The sequence below is a fragment of the Ursus arctos genome, unplaced genomic scaffold (genome assembly GCF_023065955.2).
Source record: "Ursus arctos isolate Adak ecotype North America unplaced genomic scaffold, UrsArc2.0 scaffold_14, whole genome shotgun sequence".
NCBI classification, from domain to species: Eukaryota; Metazoa; Chordata; class Mammalia; order Carnivora; family Ursidae; genus Ursus; species Ursus arctos.
The window spans coordinates 32836887-32854524 of NW_026622808.1; the positions used below are offsets into that span (position 1 = coordinate 32836887).

The window sequence follows — 17638 nt, forward strand, 5'->3', positions numbered from 1 at the left end:
AGCTCGTATTTGTTTTGCTTCCTGTGGCCCTTTATTGAAGCGAATCACTGCCACTTAAACTGCTGTCTGGGCCTGACGTTCCCAATACCAGCATGCTCAGAGATGCATGGATGTTAGAACTTTTGGGTTGGTACCTTTCCTTCCTGTCTGAGGAGTCCTCAAGACCCTGGGGACTGTCTGCTTCAGGTTTATAGATCCGGGTCAGACACCTGTTGTGGGGCAGGGCATGGCCTACACTCCGGAATCCTGAGGAGCCCGGATCTGCAGAAGGAAAGGCAGAAGTGTAGGCTGGAGAGGCTGTTACATGTTATTAACATGTAATAATGTTACTTGGCATAGTTAAAGTAGGTGTATGTCTTCCGAGGGTGGCCGTGTGGGAGCCTTGGCCAGAGAGCGCCTTGGGCTGAGTCCTTAGGAAATGTCTGGCAGCAAAGCTGTGGCTGTTGGGGTCAGCAGAATAGGAATTGAGCCAGGCTGGGAAGCTTGAGGAGGCGGGGCCCTTCTCGGTGTTCTCTGTTATAAAGTGCCCTTGTGTAGCTGGTGAGACTTGGAAAAGCACTGGGACTACTTACTCATCTGTGCGGAGGGAACACACAGGGCTGGGCACAGGGCCTGGCTACTCAGGAATGTCCCACGGGATGACTTCACCTGGAGCTCTCCATTCTAGGCCCTCCCTCTGCTGGGTGTGCTGTCATCCTGGTGGTGGCCATTGGGATGGAGTGCGGTGAGGAAACATACTTAGGTGGCTGGAAACCTGGCTACACCCTGGCTCACCTACTGCCCGCCTCTCAGGACCCCAAGCCATCCCCCACCGTTGTAAAACATTTCATGGTTCCATGACTACTCCATTTGGCCCTTACAGCTTTGCTTCCTGTTTTTTGCAAAATGAGAGCATTTAGCCTTTGCTTTACATGTTTATATGTGGATGTGACAGTTTTCATATTTAACATAACTGAACTGAAAAAATTTAAAGCATAGGCTTGTAACCAAAACATTTGAAATAAGTATTATTTTTGTAGCTAAAAAAGATTTTAAAGGAAAAATATATTTAGTGTTTTTCATGAATTTGGAGACACCCATGTTTACAGATATTTTACCATTTCTGATGTTGGCGGCGTTTGCAGTAGATGGTGACTGACAGGAGGGGTTCTTCGTGGTGCCTTAAGTAGACGGTGGAGCACCTCAGGCGCTGTGATGTCGCAGAGGAAGCTCTTCACAGACCCTCTGTGATCTCAGTGGCTCAGAGCAGTCACTAAAGGACAGCTCCAGTAACAGTAACTTCTAATAATGTCAGATGTCTTCTCGTGGGTTTTGCTGGAGGTGGGGAATCTGTTTATAGGGGAGTATCTAGTCTCTGGTGAGATTAATGGAATGACAGGTGCCTGGCTTTTGGCAAGAGGAATCCTGAGGAACCAGAGCCTCTAGGGAGCCCAGCAGGCATGGCTCTGGCCTTCCTGCTGCGAGCAGAGAAACATTTTAGTGTCCCTCTGCTGACAAGCAGTGGCCGTGCAGGGCCATCCCTGGGCTGAGGCCGGCAGTAAGACGTGCCGTTTGTTGGCCAGTGTTGGCTCTGGGCTTGATGGGACAGGACCGTGGAGCTGAGAGTGCCTTTCATTAGACCGGAGAGTGGGTGCCACCTTTCTTGTGTTGGGGGCAAGAATAGGTGTTTCCCAGAGGTGAGAGTAGTCATGGATAGGACCTGGGCAAGAGACAAGCCTTGTTTCCCTCTTGTCAGTTGATGGTAGAAGTTTCTCTGGCAGCATTCCTTTGGGTACCTTAATTATTACCAGTTATGTCCCTGCGGAAAAGGACTTCTACCCTAAAATAGGAGCACCTGGGAGGTGCTGTTCGGTGGATTATGGGGGTAAGCTCCTTAGGCCTGCTTCTGGGCCCAGCTCTCCCAAGGACAGAGGTGGGCTCTGTATATTTCCCAAACTTAGTTGACTAAAGAACTCTCCCTTAGACCAGAGCTCCTTGGACTCTGATGAACACTCTTCTAGAGTAGTTTCCAGTTCCCCACCCTGGGTGTTGGCAGTTTTTCTTGAGGTTTGAAAAGCCGGGGTAATTAAGACATTAGATATAGCTAACTGTATTTGCTCCCCAAATGTGTCCCACTGTACTTGAATGTATGTCCCACTGACATGGTAGTTGTAAGTGAGGCGTCTGGGGACATTGAGTTGTCCCTTGCACCCAGGGTCATGTGCATTTCCACTTCCGGGCAGAAAGGGCATACAACTCCAGCAAAACTGTGATGTCTGCAGAGGGCAGGGAGAAGGCTGAGACAGGGTTGGAAAGGAGTGCTGAGGGTTGAGACACTTGGGCCCGACTCCGCAGGCCAAGTGGGCGAGCAGGTGGCAGGGTATATCTCTGTTGTGGAAACCCGCAACATTTTGAGCTCCATGGCATCAGTTCTCTGGGACGAGATATGTGTTTGAGTGCCACTGCTGCCGTCTCCCCGTAGTGTGGCCTTGGGCAGTCATTTGCCTTCCACGCTAGCCTGTCTGACAGCCCCAGTCTTTCATGACAGGTGAATGAGAGCTCCAGGAGAGGAGTTGGTTCCCCCAACAGACATTCTGTGTTACACCTTCAGCCTGTCGCACGGTTCAGGCTAGGCCGGGGAGGAACTGTTGTGATCACTGTCAGCTTATGCATCGACAGTACCACTGAACTCACACTGGTGTCTCTTTCAGGTGTCAGCCGCGGGGAAAGAGGCCTTGCCGTCCTGGCTGCACTGGGACCCGCAGAGCCACACCCTGGAGGGCCTCCCTCTGGACACCGATAAGGGCGTGCATTACATTTCAGTGAGTGCCACGCGGCTGGGGGCCAACGGGAGCCACGTCCCCCAGACCTCCAGCGTGTTCTCTATCGAGGTCTACCCTGAGGACCACAGCGAGCTGCAGTCTGTGCGGGCGGCGTCCCCAGACCCTGCTGAGGTGCTGTCCTCTGCCTGTGCTGCCGACGAGCCTGTGACTGTCCTGACGGTCATTCTGGACGCTGACCTCACCAAGATGACCCCAAAGCAGAGGATTGAGCTCCTGCACAGGATGCAGAGCTTCTCCGAAGTGGAGCTTCCCAACATGAAGCTGGTGCCCGTGGTGAACAATAGGCTGTTTGACATGTCAGCCTTCATGGCTGGCCCAGGCAATGCGAAAAAGGTGGTAGAGAACGGGGCCCTGCTCTCTTGGAAGCTGGGCTGCTCCCTGAACCAGAACAATGTGCCTGATATCCGTGGTGTGGAGGCCCCCGCCAGGGAGGGCACTATGTCCGCCCAGCTTGGCTACCCTGTGGTGGGTTGGCATATCGCCAACAAGAAGCCCCCTCTCCCCAAACGCATCCGGAGGCAGATCCATGCCACCCCCACACCTGTCACTGCCATTGGGCCTCCAACCACGGCCATCCAGGAGCCACCATCCAGGATCGTGCCTACCCCCACGTCTCCAGCCATTGCTCCTCCAACAGAGACCATGGCTCCTCCAGTCAGAGATCCTGTTCCTGGAAAGCCCACGGTCACCATTCGGACTCGAGGTGCCATTATTCAGACCCCGACCCTAGGCCCCATCCAGCCCACTCGGGTGTCAGAAGCCGGCACCACAGTTCCTGGCCAGATCCGCCCAACAATGACCATTCCTGGCTACGTGGAGCCCACGGCCGTCGCCACCCCTCCCACGACTACCACCAAGAAGCCACGCGTATCCACACCAAAACCAGCCACGCCTTCTACTGACTCCTCCACCACCACAACTCGAAGGCCGACCAAAAAGCCACGGACACCCCGACCGGTGCCGCGGGTCACCACCAAAGCTCCCATCACCAGACTGGAAACCGCCTCCCCGCCTACTCGCATCCGCACCACCACAAGTGGGGTTCCCCGTGGAGGAGAACCCAACCAGCGGCCAGAGCTGAAGAACCACATTGACAGGGTGGATGCCTGGGTGGGCACCTACTTCGAGGTGAAGATCCCGTCGGACACCTTCTATGACAACGAGGACACCACCACTGATAAGCTGAAGCTGACCCTGAAGCTTCGCGAGCAGCAGCTGGTAGGTGAGAAGTCGTGGGTGCAGTTCAACAGCAACAGCCAGCTCATGTATGGCCTGCCCGACAGCAGCCACGTGGGCAAGCACGAGTACTTCATGCACGCCACGGACAAGGGGGGCCTGTCCGCTGTGGATGCCTTCGAGATCCACGTCCACAAGCGCCCTCAAGGGGACAGGGCTCCCGCACGGTTCAAGGCCAAGTTTGTGGGTGACCCCGCCCCCGTGGTGAATGACATCCACAGGAAGATCGCCCTGGTGAAGAAGCTGGCCTTTGCCTTCGGGGACCGCAACTGCAGCACCATCACCCTGCAGAATATCACCCGGGGCTCCATCGTGGTGGAGTGGACTAACAACACACTGCCCCTGGAACCCTGCCCCAAGGAGCAGATCGTGGGCCTGAGCCGGAGGATCGCGGAGGATGACGGGAAGCCTCGGGCCGCCTTCTCCAACGCCTTGGAGCCTGACTTCAAGGCCACGAGCATCGCCGTGACAGGCTCGGGCAGCTGCCGGCATCTGCAGTTTATCCCTGCGGCACCGCCCAGGAGGGTGCCCTCGGAGGCGCCACCCACGGACGTGCCGGACAGGGACCCCGAGAAGAGCAGCGAGGATGACGTTTACCTGCACACGGTCATCCCGGCCGTGGTGGTCGCGGCCATCCTGCTCATCGCCGGCATCATTGCCATGATCTGCTACCGCAAGAAGCGGAAGGGCAAGCTCACGCTCGAGGACCAGGCCACCTTCATCAAGAAGGGGGTGCCTATCATCTTTGCAGACGAGCTGGATGACTCCAAGCCCCCACCCTCCTCCAGCATGCCACTTATCCTGCAGGAGGAGAAAGCCCCTCTCCCCCCTCCTGAGTACCCCAACCAGAGCGTGCCCGAGACCACTCCTCTGAACCAGGACACCGTGGGAGAGTACACGCCCCTGCGGGATGAGGATCCCAACGCGCCTCCCTACCAGCCCCCCCCACCCTTCACGGCCCCCATGGAGGGCAAGGGCTCCCGTCCCAAGAACATGACCCCGTACCGGTCGCCCCCTCCCTACGTGCCCCCTTAACCCACAAGCGCCTGGGTGGAGGCAGGGGTAGGGCAGGGCCCTGGAGACAACACGGTGTTGTCTGTGGAGACCGGTGGCCTGCAGACCATCGCCCACTGGGAGCCGACACCTGACCTAGCACACACTGACCCGCGCGAGGCCCGGCCGAGCCCGCCCTCTCTGGTCCTCCAAAACCCCAAAGCAGCTGGAGAGACTTTGGGGACATTTTTACTTTTATTTTTTGCCTAACAGCTTTTTGTTTGTTCATAGAAAATTCTTTGCTGCGGTTTTGATGGCTGGCTCTGAAAGCGCTGTTTGGAGTAGAGGTAGACGGAGGGAGCGAGGAGCCGTGAATGAACTCGCAGGCGGTGCTGGGCGGCCTCCCGGCGCTCTGCGTTTTGCCTTTAACACTAACTGTACTGTTTTTTCTATTCACGTGTGTCTAGCTGCAGGATGTAACATGGAAAACAGTAGCTAAAGATTAAATTCAAAGGACTTTCAGAAGTTAAGGTTAAGTTTTTACATTTAATCTGCTGTTTACCTAAACTTGTATGTATAATTTTTGGTGGGTATGGGAAATTGCTTTGCTAAAAATAAGCTCCCAGGGTGTTTCAAACTTAAGAGAAGACCAAGGGACAGTATTTTTTATCAAAGGAATCCTATTTTTTCACACTATGTAAACTTGGTGGCTCTGATAGTGCAGAGCCTGACTGGGGGCCTCCCGGCTGTGGCCCTGGGGCCGGGGTCCTGGTGCTGGGCTTGCTCTCCCGCTCTTGCCAGGGGCCGGAAGCTCGAGGGGCCTCTTGGCCGTGGACATCCACCCCCCCCCCATGCACGCTAGTGGCCCACCACCAAGGGGTCTTCATTTCCATGGAAAAGGGACTCCAAGAGGCAGTGGTGGCCGTGGCCCCCAACCTAGGTGCTCCAGGGTGGGCCGGCTGCTCGTGGGGTGGCTGGGGAGGTCGAGGGACTCGACCACATCAACATACTTTCTTTTACCTTCTTCTGTGTGTTTTTTTTCCCCTCCTGAAAGGAATATCATGGTTTTTGAAACACTCAGTGGGGGACATTTTGGTGAAGATGCAATATTTTTATGTCATGTGATGCTCTTTCCTCACTTGACCTTGGCCGCTTTGTCCCAACAGTCCACAGCCCTGCCCTGACCCACCCCACCCCTCTTCTCTGGCACTGCAGTCCCGGGCCTTGGGCTGGGAAAGGTCTGGTGGCGGGTGAGGAGTGCCAGCAATAGTTCATAGTAAAAATCTGTGGGCTCTCAAAGCTAATTTTTTACTAAAGTTTTTATACAGCCTCAAATTGTTTTATTAAAAAAAAAAGATTAAAAATGGTGATGCTTACAGCAGTTTGTACGAGCTCTTAGTGTTGATTCCATGGAACTGACGGCTTTGCTCATTTTGATTTTTTTTTCCCCCTTCTTTTCATAACGGTTTAAATTCTCAAATTACACTGGGCTTCTTTTGCCTTTTTTAGCAGAACGTCCGTCCGTCCATCTGCATCTCTGTCCCGTGACTCAGGGGTGCCCACTCTGCTTTGATTCTCCTCCTTTGGAAGAAACCATTTTGAGCATGACTTTTCGTGATGTCTAGGAGTTATTTTGGGTACCTTTTAGGGAGGAATGCCTTTTGCAATAATGTATCCCTTCTGCGATCGAGGGCTGGTGGGTGGACCCAGGCTCCCTTTGCACACTGAGCAGCCACTTCTAAGCCATATCGACTGTTTTGCAGAGGATTTGCGTGTGCTGCCTCGGGGTGGGGGGGCTGGTCAGAGAGGAGGGGGTCTCCAGCCTGCCCTTCTCAGGAGGGCGTTCTCCTTCTGCCTTTCCCCACAGGGCCCAGCCTCTCTCCCCTGCCCAGCCCTTGGTGGGGTACTCCAATGAGCAGGGCCCCTGTTGGGGGGGGGGGAGCCTGTGGATGAGGGCTCAGTGGACCTCTGGTGACTGGGTCTCGTGCCTCCCAGCCCTGATCCAAGCCAGAGCTTCCCCATTGCCCCCGAGTCAGGAGCACAAGTGGGGTCTGACCCGGTGAGAGTATTTTTGATGACCTCGTCAAAAAAGAAACAATTCCCAGTGTTCCAGGTGAGGGCTTTGAAAGGCCTTCCAAACAGCTCCGTTGCCCCTAGCAACCCCACCATCAGGCACTGCCATGCAGAGACGTGGCTGGCCCGGAATGGCCTGTTGCCATAGCAACTGGAGGCGATGGGGCAGTGAACAGAATAACAACAGCAACAATGCCCTTGCAGGCAGCCTCGTCCCCTGAGCGCCGGGCTGGCGATGGCCGGTGGACTCTGTGAGACAGAACCAATCTCATATTCAGCTGTTCACCAACCACTGACATGTTTTTATTTCCTTCTATATGATTTTAAGATGTGTTTTCTGCATTCTGTATAGAAACATATCAAACTAAATAAAAGCAGTGTCTTTATTACAATGCCATTGCCTCCAAGCATCTATTTCCCCGGCCCCTGCAATGTTCTAGGGTATGAATGGGGTTCGGGTCTGGTGTCTGCATGACAGGGAAGACGGGACCCAGCCAGGCCCATTCAGAGGACTTGGAGGTGGCCTTTGCGCCACTGACCTGATAGGCTCCATGCCTTACCATTTTTGTGCCCCCGAGAGGGGTGGGTGTGTGCTTCCGAAGCCCTGCCGACAACACAGCTCTCCTTAGCCGCTCTTCTGCCTGAGCCGCGGAGAAATCGGGAGCTTCAGTCTCCTCATCTGGGAGGACGGTGGGAAAGGTCCCGCCTGCCACAGGCTGTCTACCCCAGAGTGAGGAAGTCCCTGCAGTTCCACCCCAACTCTCACTCCCACTGTCTTGCGGTCTTGGGCCTGGTCAGTCTCCCAGGTAGTCTGCAGAAGGCAGTTTGGGCCTTGGCCTTTTAGTGGGGGAAAGGGGAGAATGGTTTCTGGCCTGACTGTTCTGCCTTGGTTGGGCCTATGGATTCTGGGGGCCTGCCCCTAAGCGCCCTGCCTGGGATGGACAGGCCAGCTGGGTAGCATGACTCAGTGCCCAGGAAGAGGCTGGGTTGTCCTGGGACACTGTCCAGGGTGTGGGAGGCAGGGGACACAGCAGCTGTGTCCAGTGGCAGGATCAGGAGCCATTGGTCACAGAACAACTGGTGCCTCTTCTGGGCTTGCTCCTACCCCCACAGGGTCCTCACTGTCTCCACCTGTGGCCCCCAGGGCTGCTTCTCTGCCCAGAATCTTTAAGACCCAGAGCCAGACTGTCTCCTATCATAGGAGGAGCTGAGTTCCAACAACTACTTGTAGAAAAGCACTCTGATAAGTGCCAGGAAAGGCTGTCCCCAACTCAGGGACGGGTGCTTCACCCCCTGGGCCTAGCAGCAGGGCCCCAGGAAATAGCCCTGCCCTTGCTCTCTCGGCCTCAGGAAGTTCTGCTTAATGTTTAACCCGAAACTGCTGGGTTATGAGTGGACTTAACTATTCTGAACTTCGGCAGAGAATAGTAAGGTCTGCAGGGCCAGGAAGAAGAGAAGCCACAAGGGCTTCTGGCCTCTGCATTGCTCTGCTCTTTGGGAATTTCTGATGTTTGGACCGGCAGGCCCCTGCTCCCCAGCACTCCTGCAGAGTCTGTAACTTCTTGGTAGGAGTGGGACTGTACTTACGTCTGAGCTGGAGAGAGGGTGATGGAAGAAAGGAGCAGGAAGGAAGGAAGGGACACAATTGAGGGGACAGGCCCACAGGAATCTACCTTCCCATATACCTCTGACCCGGGGTAAGTTCCCAGGCTCCCTCTACCCTGGCCTCCTCGTCTATAAGGTGGGGACAGAACTGGTCTCCTAGGGGCTCTGAGACACTGAGAATTGGGATAGAGTCACTCCAAACACATCTGCCGGTAAAAGGGACAGAATCCGAGCGAGGCTAAAAGAATCTGCATTCTCTCCTAGTGTAAAAGCACTTCATCGGGCCGAGATCCGTGGGCTAGTCTTGGACCAAAGCTGTTGGCTGGGAAATACTGGGGTGTCTAGGAGCTCCTCTAGAGCACTGCTAGTGTGGTGGGAAGACCCCACATGACTCACCCCCCTGCAGCCCCAGCCTGGCCTCCACTTGTTCCCAGGCTGAGCAAGCTCCTGTGAGAGGCCCTTCCCCAGCTCCTCTGAAGCATGGAAGGCCCCACTCCAGTGTCAGCCTTTTGAGGGGGAGCTTCACTCCTTACTAAAGATTACCATCTCTTAAAAATGCCAACGCGCTGGGGCGCCTGGGCGGCTCAGAAGGTCGAGCTTCTGACTCTTGGTTTCAGCTCAGGTTACAATCTCCGGGTCATAAGATGGAGCCGCTCCATGCTCCGCGCAGAGTCTGCTTGAGATTCTCGCTCGCCCTCTGCCCCCCCACCTCTCTCTCTCTCTTTCTCTCAAATAAATTAATAAAATCTTTAAAAAAAAAACCAACCGGGGCTCCCTGCTCAGCGGGGAGTCTGCTTCTCCCTCTCCCTCTGCCCCTCCCCCTGCTCGTGCTCTCTCTCTCTCTCTCAAATAAATAAACAAAATCTTTTAAAAAACACCAATTAGGGGTGCCTGGGTGGCTCAGTCATTAAGTGTCTGCCTTTGGCTCAGGTCATGATCCCAGGGTCCTGGGATTGAGCCCCACACTGGACTCCTGGCTCAGTGAGAGCCTGGTTCTCCCTCTCCCTGTCTCTGTTCCTGCTTGTACTCTCTCTGTCAAATACATAAATAAAATATTTAAAAAATAAATACCAGTTGGCTAATGACTTAACTCTTTTCCTGCTTTGCGTACCTTCTTGATCGCCATCTTGAGGCAAGGTGAGTGAGGCCCAGAGAGGAGACGCGTCCAGGTCCCGCGGCTAGGTCAAGGCAGGTTCAATTCTGAACACTTCAGGTTTTTTCCCTGATGGTAAGATTTTGTTCATACTGTGGAGCAGCAGACAATTATCTGAAGTCTCCTCCCACCCCCCTGGGGGGTGCTGGGTACCATGTCTCTTGTAGGGACCCTAAAGAAGACCCAGAGAAGATAGGGCAAGAGATTTAAAGTGGGGGTTCCCATCTGCTGGGGGTGGAGTGGGCCCGTGCAGGAGCAGCCTGTGAGGCGGGCAGTATGAGACCTGGCCTCTGGGGCCCTACTGTCCCCAGCTTTGGCGAGGGTGACCCTGAAGTCCCAGCCGGGATGGAGCAAAGCTAGTCTGATCGCGTTCCTGCGGAAGGTTCCATGTAGCCAGGACGATGCCACTAGCTGGGTTCAGGGCAGTGATGGGGTAGCTCTCAATCTTTGTTGTTGCTTGCAGGTGTCCCCCACCCAGGTGAGCCCGGCAGAGTGGATTGTCTGCAGCTCTGGGCCCAAGAGGCGGACAGTGCCCGCGGGCTGCCACGAGGTGGCGCCAGAGGCCGGGGTAAGCCGGCAGCGGTGGGCGGGCTGAGGAGGGCGTGGGGAGAGTGAGAGCTGGGCGGGGCCGCTGTGGGCGGGGCTCAGGCCTCTCGGGGGGCGCCTGGGAGAACCAGGCCTAGAGAGCCGCTGAGGCGGCCCCCGAGTGGACTGAGGCCTGCAGGAGGGCAGGGCTGAGCCGAGCTGGGGCAGAGCCAAGGTCGCAGGGGAAGCGGCTAGAGTGGGGATGCCGCCTGGCCGGTCATTTTCACTCCGCCCCCGCTGCACAGTCCCCCGAAGGCGCCGGGAGGAGTGTAGCTGGGGTTCGGAGCCTGCCCTTCGCTGCGGCCGTGCTCCTTCGGAAAGGGAAGCTGGCAGGGAACAGGAGGGGTGAATCTGGGGCCCAGGCTTTCGGATGGCCTCGGCTCCGGGGGTCCCCGCGGGCAAACCTCGAATTCCAAAGTAAGCAGGCGGGAACCAAAAAGGATGCTTCCTTTGCACCCTCGCTCGCCTTAGCTTTTTTGTGCGGCGCCTGCACGCAGTAGGGCTCAGCGCTTGAAGGATGCTCCCCGAGACTCCCCTTCCTCCGGCCTCAGAGCTCCTGAGGGCATAGCCTACAGTACTGTGGGGTCTGAAAGGCTCCTGAACGGAAGGAGGGCCCCCCAGTTGCATAGTTGGGGGTTCCCCTAGTCTGTTCCCCTGGGGGGACACTTGGCATTAGAAGCAGACAGGGATGGGGCCGGAGATGATTGATTTTCTCTGGGTTGATCCTGGCGTAGAGGCACCCCGAAGCCCCAGGGAACACCTTGCCCAAAGCTGCCTCCACAGCACACAGTGGGGCAGCTGGGAATATCCAGGTGGCAGCTGGCCAAGGCTCCTGGGGCCAGAGCTGCCGTTCCTGTTGCCTTCTTCTTCATGGTGTCACAGCCTCAGGGACTCGCGGAAATGGCTGGGAGCTAGGTCAGGAGAGCACCTTTTCCAGGGATCACGCCTCACTTCCCTGCCTACTTCCCTGGGCACCTCTGTTGACAAAAGGTCTTGGGAGAGAAAGGTGAAGAAAGGCGCTGGCTAGTGGTGGCGGGGGTGGGGAGGTCCTGCTGGGAGGTGGCAGCGCTTGGCTCTGGGTGTGCCACAGGGAGGACCTGCTTTGTCCTGGATGAACTCACCCTCAGGGCACAGTGGGCCTGGTTGGGCCGGGCAAGGAGCTGGGCTTGGAGGATGCGAGAGAGATGGGTCCTGCTCTTGTTTGAGGAGCACGGAGTGTATGGGGTGGGGGGGGGCTCAGAGTTGGGCAGCTCTGCTTCTTGTGTCCCATACAGTGATTAGAATGCAAATGAGAGGTGGAGGAGGCAATCACTGCAACCCCAGTCCTCTGACTCAGCAACCCCCGTGGCCCTCAAGCGCTGCCTTGGCTCCCAGGCCACACATCAGCTTATTCGTGGACCCCCAGCCTCCTCAGAGAAGCCCTGGACCAGGCAGGTGTAGGAGAGGGAAAGAGCCATCCTGGGAGCCCCGAGAAGATCCCTGGAGCAGATCAGGGGATGCGGGTGGGCTTGGTTGGAGTAAGCAAAGATGGGGGGTGGGGGAGGCTCAGCTGAATACATGGCCTTTCTGCTCTTTCGGTGGCAAATGGTGGATCTTCTTTGTCCAGGTTTACCAGGGATTCTTCAGTCTGCACTGTCAGCTGTCGGAAAGACCATGCCCACGCCAGGCCTCCCTGCTGAAGGAGTTATTAATACCTAACTAGCAGAGGTAACCCAGATGTTGCTGCCCGCCTGACAGGCTACGCAGCGCAGAAACTGGGGGAGTCGGGGAGAGCTCCCCTCAGACACCTTGATGCCCCAGTCTGACTCCAGTCCTCACAGTCCGCTGGCCGCACCCCCTACTATAGGGAAGCACAGTGGTCTACACTGAGGGCCAGCAGTCACGCCCCTGGTGTGAGGAGCAGCCTGACACAGGTCAGACGTGGAGACTGCAAGTCCAGGGAGGGTAGAGAGGCTCAACATTCTTGGTTTCCGCTGTGTCCTTGGGGCCTCAGAGGGTGCTTTCCTTGTCCTGGGGCTCAAAAGTACCAAATTTAACTGACATTGAAATTTAACCGAATTGAAATCATGCAACCTAGCCGGGGCCTAAGGGACTATGGACCTTTCTCCTTGCCACAGGGCTTTTGCTTCACCATCAGACACCCTGCCCTGTTCTGTCCAGCTTTGTTGGAAGGCAGGAACTCTTCCAGGAGGCTTCCTGGGCACTCGGTAAAGATGACGAGAGAAACAGGCCCTGTCACAATCCACTCTGATCGGGACAAAGAGGAAGCTCAGTGAGAGAGTGGCTATGTCCCACAGGCTGAAGTCCCTGGTGGTGATTCTCAGTAACGCGCTTGGGTTTGCGGTAATAAAGCCATGGACGGGTCAGGAGGTGGGGTACCGTCTAAGACACTTCCTCAAAGAAATGTGGAGCTGAGTCTCGCGGAGGCGCTGAGCAAACTGCGCATTCCCCCACACCGTCCGAGTTATGTTCGAACCTCTGTTACCTGTGGTAGGGCATGTGGGCTGGTTAGGAGAGGACATACAGGCATGACTTTCCACCCTGGGTCTGTTCCCCACCCTGCACCCATCTCCGCATCCGTGGAGCAGAGGTAGGGAAAGGCAGCTCCATGGGAACTGGGATCCTGGTGGGCAGGATTGCGATAGGGATCAAGGCAGCCTTTTGTATAGCTTACGGGAAACTATTTGTGTGCCTGTCTCTCTCCTACCACCTGAGTGCCTGGAGGCCAGTCCCACCGTCTTCTCTGGGGCTGGCACTCGGGAGGAGCTGGGTGTGCGCTGGCTGAGGGATGAGTACGTGCATTCACGAGACAGGCAAAGCCAGCCGGGAGGCCTGTCTGGGGGAGTGCAGAGGGGCAAGGAAAGCAGCATGTTTTGACTTGGATACTTACAACTTGGAGAAACTGTGTCTTCGTTATTTTTTCTTGTCATAACAAGCCTTTGGAAGCACATAACTCTAATAGCAATGGGACCTAATTAGCTTTTTTTGGAGTCACGCATTGGCGGTGGGGTTAGGCACGTGGTAAACATTTCTGATGATTTTTTACTGGCTTTTTTTCACATGATGCAAATAAAGATTTGCACATTACAACAGGAAAGGAATTACACAGACAATACATCAAGCAATTCTATACCTTCCAGCTTCATTCCCTCCCCCCCCTTTTTTAAAAAGATTTTTATTTATTTGAGAGACAGAGAGAGAATGAAGAGAGAGCATGAGTGGGGTGGGGGAGGGAGGCAAAGGGAGAAACAGACTCCCCACTGAGCATGGAACCCGATGCGGGACTTGATCCCAGGACCCTGGGTTCATGACCTGAGCCAAAGTCAGACGCTTAAACCACTGAGCCACCCAGGCATCCCATTCACTCCCTTTTCCTACTCTGCCAAGGACCATGGGTCAGCTGGAGACCTAAGTACACACACAGGGTTGTCCAGGCCAGCCCAGGTGGGCTGCCGAGCAGGACAGAGCAGGTCTCTTGTTTGCAGCTTTATACCAGGCTTGCTTGGGAAGCTGCCTTATTCCTCATGGAGTGAGTGGTGCTGACAAACCTCAGCTAGTGGGGAAACCCTCTGTTTCCTTGGGCTTCCTTTCTTCCTCTTCCGTGCTGTTTCTCCATGCCAGAGGAGGGGGGCAGGGAGCCCTTTCCTGAGTTGCTTCTCACTGGGAGGTGAGACGGGCTGTAGCAACAGCACAACTGAAAAAGAGTGCAGAGCCTCTGTAGATAGAGCCGGCTCTCCTGGCCTCTCTTTAACCGTCCAAAGGCCATGGCATCACATGGTCCAGAACTGTCCCCAATCATCCTTCCTCATTCTCTTCCACCTTCATACTGTCCACCTCCTCTTCTTGCCTACAAAGCTTGCGGTTCTTCTTCACCCCCGTCAGCATCTTCAACTTGAGAGACTGAGCCTCTCTGTGGAGCTCGTCAACTGAAAATAGCAGCCCAGGGCAAACTGGACTGTGCGGGGGAGCAGGAAAGCTCCAGAGCCTGCTCTCTGTCCCTTCTCGCCTTCCTGGGGCTTATCTGCATGTTGCCTGGCCCACGGCCCAGCCGGCATCCAGGTGCTGCTCCTGGGGCCCAGCATGTCTTCATTCTCCCAAGATTTGCCTTCCGATGACTAAGTGTTTCCATAAATCCCGGTAGTGAAATGGCTCTGACCGGGCCTTTTCCTACCTGGATGGATTTTTTTTTTCTGCTTCCATTTTCCCTCTAGTCTTTTACATGTGTTTGTGAGCACAGGCTGGAGAAGAAAGTGGACATGTACCCATCTGCTTTGGCATGTGGACGGATTGTCTTCCCATCAGGCCTTTCTCCAAAATGCCAGGTGCCCCATCTCACACTGAAGTGGGACGAAGATACCTTCAGCGAGTGAGGTTTAGGGGGCTGGGAAATTCCTGCAGGGTCTGCAGCTCCATCGTGTTCCTGGCTGGACAGCAGCTGGATCCAGGAAGGAATGGTACCAGACATACCGCACAACTGGTTTGCACAAACTGAGAGATTGGTTTGTTCACTTGTCATAAAGTTAAGCCTAGTGAATTCTCCTAGGTGAGTGTAGACAGCTCATCTACAACGCCTCAGCCAGCAGAAAGTTTGGACCCAATCTTAGCACCCTCCTGGTTACTTAAGTCAACAATCTAAATGCAGTGACGCAACTGCTACAGCCAAAGGTCTCTCTGGGGTGCTCTGAAGCCCAGTGGCTGGTGAACCCCTTGGAAGTACAGGTGAGGGATGCTTAGGGTCATATGGAGAACCCAGCCCAACCCTTAGCTCCTGAGGCCCCAGTGAAGGCCAGCCTAGGGGATAGGACAAGTCAGACAAAGTCCTGCTGTTGAAGAGCCCCTGCTCTGGGTCAAGGGGAAGGAAACAACCCCTGAACTGTGAATAAAAATGGGAGACTGAATCAAAGACCCAGACAATTAGAGGCCAGCACCACCCCACAGCCAGCAGGAGTCCCTGGGCTGCCTGCCAGGTGTGGATGTGGACAGAACAGGCACGTTTCTGGGTATGTTTTTCCGAGAAGTGGAACTGAGAGTTGGAAAGGAAGGTAGGGGCACCACTAACCCACACTTCCAGCTCCTCCTGGGTCCACTGTACTGTGTCATTTGTCACTAAGGCAGCACAGACCCTGGAGGTCTGCTAACAGCCAGGAATCCAGTCTGAGGAGGGCAACTCCCCAGGCCCGCTGGCTGGGTAGGGCTAATTACCCCCACTGGAACCGGGGGTGTGTTGATTTAAATCGGTGGAAAGCCATAGCTCCTTTGGCTTCTACAAAAATAGAAAACAAACATCCTTCTCTCCCCTGCTTCCAAGTAGCCCAAACCACACGGACCGGTGTCTATGAAGCCTGAAGAGCCTGGGTTGAGCCAAGGTCAGGTCATTGGCCTGCCCCCAGTGCTTGTGTTCATGTTGTTCCCCAGGAGAAAGGGTGTGAGCACAAAATCCTCAAATCCCAGACCACCCACCAGCAAGACAACTAATAATGAAGTTGGTCATATGTATGCCAGCCACTTGACTTTGTGTTTTAACTACACCAGCCACTCCACCCTCACAATTCCTGTTAGAGAGGCTAGCATTATCATAACTTTGCAGGCTAGGAAACGGAGGCTTGACAAGCCTAAGTTAGTTGCCAAAGTCCCACCTGGGAAGTGGCAGAGCTGAGACGTAGATTGTTGTGGAGCCTAGATGTGCATACATATATTCATCAGACAGTCACAAAGATGAACCAAACCAGGAGGAAACACAGTGAGGGCCATGATAGCACAGGCAGAGTGGCTCTCATCGTTCCAGGCAGTCAGAGAGTCCAGGCTCCAAGGAAGCTCCATCCCAAGAGCTTGGGAACAGCAGAGCTTGCTGGGAAGAGCAGCTCAGAGTCCATGGGGAAGGTCCAGCCAAGGTCCGTCCAGCTGCCTGGCTGTCAGTGTTCAGTGGGATGCTCAGGTTTTTCCAGGTGAGGTTAGAACTGCTGACATCCCATGTGATATAGTCCTCACCATTAGGAGAATCCAATGGGTTTGTAAAATGGGTCCAGATTTACTCAAGTTTTTTTACACAGCCACGAATTATGAAGCCAGGAATAGTTTGGAATATAGTCTGTTATCTTCTAGGAAATATTTGCCCTCAGGAAAGCACAGGTTTGTAGGAGGAGCCAAGAGGCAGAGCATCCTGAGTACTGTGCAAACACTGAAGTCTGTAAAAGGGAGGTAACAGTAAAGTAATGTGGTGAGCTCTCGGGTTAATGCAGAGGCAGCCTGCAGCCTCTCATCTAGACAGTCTCTGGGAGCCACAACTCAGGGCTCTGAGAAATATCAACTCCTCTTTCCCATCCTCAGGGTCACTGTCTCAGGGCCTACAGAGGCGGCCTTCCATCTGGCTTTAGGCCAGCCCTGACACACCCTCCACCTTTCCCAGAGACACTTCCTGAGACTCCTGTCCCATGGGACCACACCCTCAGCTTGAATCCCAGATGGTTCCCCATGGCCATCTGGATAAACTCTCCACTCCCCAGCTGGCCTTCGGGACCCTCACAATCTGGCCCCATCCCCGAGCATCCTGTCTCTGTCCCTCTGTGACCTTGCACCTCAAACATCCTCGTTCACTTGCCTTTCCAACTCCTAAACATTCTTTGAGGCCACACTTGGTGGCCCCTCTCTGAGGCCTGTCCCCATGAAGCCTGCTGGCTGGGGCACCGAGGTTTCCCAAAGAACAGCCCCTACTCCCAAGTTTCCCGGGACAGGAAGCGCCACTGACACTAGGCCAGGGCACAGCGCGACGCCCCCAGGGTCCCATCTTGTGGCCGGTGCCCCTCCATCCTGGTTCAGTGGGCAGCCACCGCCAACCCCCGCTAGCCTCCAGGTAGCACAAGCTAGAGGCGTCGTCCTCGAAGGGCGCATGCGCCGGCGCCGGCGGCTGTTTCCCGGCGACCCCGCCGCTGGCTGGTGGACACTCGTCTTCACTGCCTGGCTGAGTCGCGCGCGCGCGCCGGAGGAGGGGGGGGCGTGTGCAGGGTAGGGGCACGCGGGCCGCGCATGCGTATGCGCAGCGGCAAGCGGCGGCGCGAGCCGAGCTGGGAGATGGCGGCGGCGGCGGCGGCGGCGCCGAGCGTGTGAGCAGCAGCCCGGGAGCCGCCGGCCCGGGCCCAGCACGACCCCGACCCCGCCCGCCCGCCCGCCAGCC

General features: G+C 55.6%; 1 protein-coding gene across 6 annotated transcripts in view; it reads left to right on the forward strand.

Annotated features, from left to right (window-relative positions):
• The window catches only part of DAG1 (dystroglycan 1), a 67275-nt gene extending 59759 nt beyond the window's left edge, over positions 1-7516 (forward strand). For all 6 annotated transcript variants that reach the window (XM_057311698.1, XM_026500848.4, XM_026500844.4 and 3 more), the window contains one exon: positions 2691-7516. In XM_057311698.1, coding sequence (XP_057167681.1) covers positions 2691-5093 — 2403 coding nt within the window. In that variant the 3' untranslated portion in view covers positions 5094-7516. The remainder of the gene's footprint in view (positions 1-2690) is intronic.
• Positions 7517-17638: the final 10122 nt, after the last annotated feature.